Raw genomic sequence first — 6,081 nt, 5'->3', positions numbered from 1 at the left:
TACTTCTTGGTGGGCGTTGCTGGCATCGAGACATGGTCGATAGCGATCATCGCGAATGGAACATCCGAAATAGGCATCAGTCACATTTTGCTCACTCTTTTAAACACAGGGCGATTGCTGCTCTGGCAGATCTGGCAGGCTGTCACATAACGGGCTACTGCGGCGGCGAGGTCTGGCCACCAGTACCGTTCTCGTGCTTTGGCCAGTGTTCGAGCGATGTCCATGTGGCCTGCACCGTCGTGAACCAGTTCCAGTACTGCCTGACGCATCTTGGCAGGAACAACGATGGTTCGTACTCCTGTGGCATCGTCAGTATAGTAGAGGACATCATCAATGACCACAAGGTGTGTGCGGCTGCTCTGAAGACCAAAGGCTACGACGCAGAGCTTGGCACTGTGGGTCTTCTGCTTGCATCGATGCCAATGTCTGTGGCTGATTGAGAACTGCTGCGGACAGCCGGGAGAGCATGTCAGCAACCACGTTTTGGCGACCAGGGTGATGCTGCACTGTAAATTTAAACTCAGTGAGATCCATCAACATGGTGGTGAAACGGCGAGAGGGTCAGATGTTTGTGGTGAGGTATGCAACAGTCCAGTTGTCAGTAAGTAGAGAGAATTTCTTTCCAAGTAAATAGTGGCGAAACTTGATGGTGACTGCCCAGTGCACGGCGATACACTCCCAGACGTTGCTGTGCAACTTCTTTTCTTCAGCAGTGAGTGTTCGACTTGCGTACTCAATGACAGTTTCCTTGCCTTGTTGTTTCTGGGAAAGCACAGCACCAACTGCTGTTCCCGATGCATCTGTTGTCACAGTGGTTGGGGCATCTGGATCAAAGTGACCAAGAAGAGGTGCTTCTGTCAGTGCCTTGCGGATCTTCTCGAAGTCGTCATCACAAGCGTCAGTCCAAGTGAACTCTTGAGACCGAATGATAGTTTGGAGTGGTGCTGCAATTTTTGAGAAATCCTTGACAAAGCGACGGTAGAAGTTGGCCGTCTGGAGCCAAGACAAAACAGCTTTGCTGTTCGTAGGGCGGGGGATGCGCAGAATCACATCAACTTTGGCTGGGTCTGGGTGCTTTCCATTCTTGCTTAGGATAAAACCAAGAAACTTGATGGCTTGCAGGGCAAACCTGCACTTTTCCAGCGACACTTTGAAGCCACTGGTGCGAAGGACGTCGTCAAGGAGTTTCAGGAACTCGTCAAAAGTGGAAGCGAAGATCAGGACGTCGTCCAGGTAGACTCGCACGCCACACTATGAGCAATGTGGCTTCAAATCGGACAAGACGGAGTGCATGGCACGTTGAAACGTCGATGGCGCATTCTTAAGTCCGAAAGGTATACGGGTCCACATGAATGTTCAATGATGAGTCACAAAGGCCGTCTTCTCACGATCTTCCGGGCGGACGAGAACCTGCCAGTATGCAAACTTCAAGTCAACACAAGCGAAGTACGAAGAGCCTTCGATATCATCCATGATATCGTCAGCGTGGGGGAGAGGCTGGATGACACTGATAGTCATCTTGTTGAGGGGCACATAGTTGACACAGAGACGTTTCTTTGTACCTCTGGTGACAACCACTGGGAAAGCCCACGGGCCCGTTGCTGGGAGGATGATGCCCTGGCGAAGGAGCGATTTTGTCTGTTCTTCGAGGAAACGACGGTCTTCAGCAGCATAGCGGTACGGAGACCGGCTATAGGGAGCTGCATCTGGAAGCAGATCTATCGCATGTTCCACGCCCTCGTACAAGCCAACATCCTCTTCCCCGTGGGTGAACACATCTGCATGTTTGGACAACAAGGTTGAGAGCTTAGTCTTCTGTGGGTCTAGCAGATGGCTTCCCACTTGCGCTGCAGGCAGGGCTGGGTCAATGCAGACGTCCACTGTCGGGGGCACTGTGTGCTTGGGCTGTGGCTCGGCTGTCAATGCGGCCCACAAGGGCTGGTGTGGGCCTGGTAAAGGAAGCTGCTGTAGCCCCGCTGGGCTGTGGTGTCCATGGACACAGTGACGGAAAGCTGAAGCTTCCAGCATTACAGCATTTGCCATCCGAGGAAGCAACCGTTCATGGCACTGAATGCTTGTTCCAGTTGGGGAATGGCAAATTTTGGTGGGGCTGGGTGGCTGGAAGATTAGCTGTGCTTTGCTGGAGAAAAACCAGTCTTCACCCAAGATCACTGGGAGGGCGTTGTGGTCAAGGGCTGCGGCTTCGATCACTCCAGTGACTAGGCCAACGGAAATTTTTAGACAGATGGCACCAGCTGGGATAACTGACGTTCCTAAAACTACAACAAGGGGTGCTCGAGTCCAAGGTAGAAGGGGCACAGAGCTGACGAGCTCACGGGACACTAGTGTCACCTTGGATCCACCATCAGGGAACGCATCAACTTGGCCAATACCTGCGATGGTGGCAGTCACAAGCATACCTCGGCAAACCTCACTCATGAGGGCCCTCACTCACCCTCACTCACTCTCATCCTCACAGGTGAGGTGAGGGTGAGTGAGTTTCTGAACCAGGAAAATTCATGAGTGTGAGGGTGAGTGAGGGCCGTGAGGGCCGTGAGGGTGGTGAGGGCCGTGAGGGCGGTGAGGGCCGTGAGGGCGGTGAGGGCCATGCAACTCGGAGCAATTCGAATGCGTTTGAAGCGCTTGCATCCAATCAGGGACGCAAAATTTTCACGTGATACCTCGTGCCGGTGATGATGACATCTAAAGACTTGGTTCTGGTTTGAAATCGATCGTTTTTTTTTTAAATAAACTGTTTCAGAAAGGTGCATTAGTATTCTTAACGAGATTTAAATGCATAAAAACACGTTTATAACGCGTAATTGTGTCTAAATAGTGCAAGAAAAATAAAATTTTATGATGACGATGGCAAATTGCAGCAATTCGTTGCTGCATGTGATCGCGGGCGGCCCGTGTTGCTGGTGTTGCGACGTAAAGTTTCTGGGCGAAATTGCCCCATCTGAAGCTGGCCTGAGTGGCGTGAGGGCCATCAGTGCGTGAGGGGCGCGAGGGGTGTGAGGGCCGCAAGGGCGGTGAGGCGCGTGAGGGTAGTGGCGTGACGGCGGTGAGTGGCGTGAGGGCGGTGAGTGGCGTGAGGGCCGTGAGGGCGGTGAGGGCCGTGAGGGCGGTGAGGGCGGTGAGTGGCGTGAGGGCTATGAGTGCGTGAGGGCCGTGAGGGCGGTGAGGGCGGTGAGGGCCGTGAGGGCGGTGAGTGGCGTGAGGGCCATGAGTGAGTGAGGGGCGTGAGGGCCGTGAGGGCGGTGAGGGCCGTGAGGGGCGTGAGGGGCGTGAGGGGCGTGAGGGGCGTGAGGGGCGTGAGGGCCGTGAGGGCGGTGAGTGCGTGAGGGCCGTGAGGTTCAGTGAGGGTGAGTGAAGGGCTGAAGGTGAGTGTGACTGTGAGGGTGAGGGTGAGTGAGGGGCTGAAGGTGAGTGTAGCTGTGAGGGTGAGGGCGAGTGAGGGGCTTAGGTAAGTGTGGCTGTGAGGGTGAGGGTGAGTGAGGGCGACCTAAAATGCCGACCTCTGGTCACAAGAGCACATTGCACTTGCGAACCATCAAGCGTCTCAACAGGGCTGCTATGAAGTGCTGGCGCTTTGGGCAAAGTGGTTGTCGCAGCAGATGACTTGAATGGGCATTTGGACGCGAGATGTCCCTTTTGGCGACAGTGGAAACACACGGCTTCTTCCAAATTCTGCCCAGGACGAAAGGCTGCCACACCATACTTCTGTGATATGGCATCGAAACTAGCATTCTGCTCTTCTGCCGAGAGGGATCTGGAACGCTGCTGTCTTGATGTATAGTTGGGACGGGGTTGCAGCGGTGCACTCTTCTCGGAGGTTGACGGTGTCGAAGGTGCGCGGGGGCTTTGGTCTGTCTGGAATCCAGATAGCTTGTCCGGTCGAGCTCGCTTGATGTGCAATGCAGCGTTGTCCAGGTCGGTAGCGATTGCGGTAAACCCGTCGACCGTTGCGGGTCTCTGGGCGGCGATGGCGGAGATGAGGTGATCGTCACGAAGTCCTTATAGAAGGTATTCAATTCGTTGCTTGTCTGTCAGTTGGACGGGACTTCGAGCAAGGATTTGCAGTTTGGGGAATGTATACGCATGCAGAGTCTGGTTCTTTGACTGTAGACAGTCACTCAGCTTCACTTGCCATTCGATGAGTATTAGGTCGTCGTTGAACTGCCTCAGAAATGCTGCACGCCATGACGGTCACGTAGGGAAAGCGTCGCCGCATGCGAGGTGCCAGTTTTTGGGGGTTCCGCGCAGTTTACCTTGGGCGATAGCGCGCAGGGCGTCGTCGTTCCAGGATGCGAGCTTTTGGGCTCGCTCCAATTTCTCAATCCAGCGACGTGAGGACAGCTGTTTTGAGTCGTCAAACACTGAAAGGGTTTGCGACAAGCCGGGTAGCGTTGTCAATTGGGTCGGTCTCAGGGCGAAGGACTCCTGCATTCGAGCCAAAAACCTAGCGTTCTGCTCAAGGCAGGTTGCCAAAGTCGCAACAAGATCGCTGGGGACTTGTGACGGAGGAGATGTAGCTTGCTGCGCCACTTGTAAAGTGCCAATGTCGTCGGCAAATAGAACAACTTCGGGTTCCTTCAGACTTTCGCGGACGCGGATGTCCAGGATGATTCGATCAATTAACTCGGACTCTGTTCCAGAGGCGTCCAAGCCTCGGCGCTCGGCCTCGGAGCGTAAAAACGTACTTGTAAACGTCTCCAAGTACTCTGGCGTCGCTTGTTCCCATGCGATGAGCGGCATGGCGGTTTCGATGCGGTAATGGCGGAGGCAGGCAGGAGGTTCCAGGCGGGCAGGTAGCGACGTCGACTGCGCCAATTGTGAGGACTACGGCCGGGCGTTGGCCAGGCGAGGCGTAGGGCGATGAGGCAAGGACGGGGCCAAACAATCGAATAAAAGGTTTATTAACTGGCAATAAATAAGAAAAGGAACGAGGCGCTGACGCGCCACATGGCTCGGTCGCGCCAAAACAGAGAGCTGGAGAGAGCAGGCAGGAACACTTGTTCGGCCAGGCTTGACGGTAAGGATTAAAAGAGCGGGCCGTAGTAGGTGGCGCTAGTAGCTCGCCCACAAAACTGAGCCAATTGTTTAGCACTCATAGGACCAGGGTTCGGTTCTGTCACCACAACAGAACAATGACAGGAAAGAAAAGGCGCATGTCTTAAAGTGAGAGAGAAAAACGTGTGGGCGGGGCAGTAGCAGTAAGAAACGGCCGTCCGACCGATAACAAAAGCATTCGCTAACCTCAGAACGTACAGTCAGCACGAAATGAAACCCGAACGCCGGAACGCGTGGCCGTTGATACAGGCTGCTCCACCTGGAGGGTTCCTGAGAACGAATGAAAATGCGCCGGGGTGCGAGGGTGCGGGTCCTACTAAGATGAGCTCGACCCTCGCGCGGCGCGTCTGGGAGTTCCGGGTTTCGCCGGTGGCGCGCTGTAAGCGCCGTCACATCCGATACAAAAAGCACTGTCACTCGCTTTGTGTATCCGATTCCCAGTGATATCTCTGCGCTGTCATTCATGATCGCTTTGTGTATCGCAAGGGCGAAATGAAAGTTGAAACATTTCGTGCACAGAAGACCCGTAGTGTTTCATGACGTGTCACCGGAACCACGCTGTGGCTCCGGTGAACAACGTGCCACGCGCGGTTTCTGAGGAGTAGTGAAACATCATGAACGCGAAATAAAATTTGTTTATTCGCACGCCCATATTCTTTATGAGAAAAAAATGCTGCAACAGACCGACGCGGATGCCTTGGTTTTTATGAGCAATGCCCATGTTTTTGGGCGAAGTTATCAGTCGAATCTTAAAAAGCGAGGAATTGCTTGCTGACGCTCTCTTTGGTAACCACCGATATGCCAGGCGTATCAATTCTGGAGCGGAATAAATTCATCACCCTGTCTGAGCAGTGCCTATCGCAAAAAGCTAAGGCCAGGTTAAGCGGCTGCCCGGTACCGACCGGGCGACAGTGCGGCGACAGAAAAGCACCCCGAGTGACGGCGCTTGCAGCGCGCCACCGGCGAAACGCGGAAGTCCCAGACGCCCCGCGCGAGAATCGAGGACAT

The 6,081-nt window shown here is 54.3% G+C and overlaps 1 protein-coding gene across 1 annotated transcript; it reads right to left on the bottom strand.

Annotated features, from left to right (window-relative positions):
- Nucleotides 1–759: 759 nt before the first annotated feature.
- On the bottom strand, nucleotides 760–4,758 carry LOC120836637. Its single transcript, XM_040205641.1, has 3 exons — nucleotides 4,272–4,758; nucleotides 3,524–4,016; nucleotides 760–2,407 (listed from the first exon to the last, which is right to left on the bottom strand). The coding sequence occupies exons 1-3, from the start codon at nucleotides 4,756–4,758 to the stop codon at nucleotides 1,357–1,359; spliced, it is 2,031 nt and encodes a 676-aa protein (XP_040061575.1). The 3' UTR covers nucleotides 760–1,356.
- Between the last annotated feature and the right edge of the window lie 1,323 nt (nucleotides 4,759–6,081).

The sequence above is a fragment of the Ixodes scapularis genome, unplaced genomic scaffold, assembly GCF_016920785.2.
Source record: "Ixodes scapularis isolate PalLabHiFi unplaced genomic scaffold, ASM1692078v2 PGA_scaffold1__304_contigs__length_218370807, whole genome shotgun sequence".
NCBI classification, from domain to species: domain Eukaryota; kingdom Metazoa; phylum Arthropoda; class Arachnida; order Ixodida; family Ixodidae; genus Ixodes; species Ixodes scapularis.
The sequence above is the reverse complement of the archived record's forward strand: the minus strand, read 5'-3'. Positions and strand labels throughout refer to the sequence as shown.

Excerpts from the sequence above, each read along its gene's own strand:
- LOC120836637 (XM_040205641.1), bottom strand. The coding sequence starts at position 4,758 with ATGCCGCTCATCGCATGGGAACAAGCGACGCCAGAGTACTTGGAGACG. Across the intron at positions 4,017-4,271 it reads CCTGCGCGCTATCGCCCAAG|GACTTCGTGACGATCACCTC; the intron begins GTAAACTGCGCG and ends ACCTTCTATAAG. Across the intron at positions 2,408-3,523 it reads GTGCAATGTGCTCTTGTGAC|TGCCACCATCGCAGGTATTG; the intron begins CAGAGGTCGGCA and ends TATGCTTGTGAC.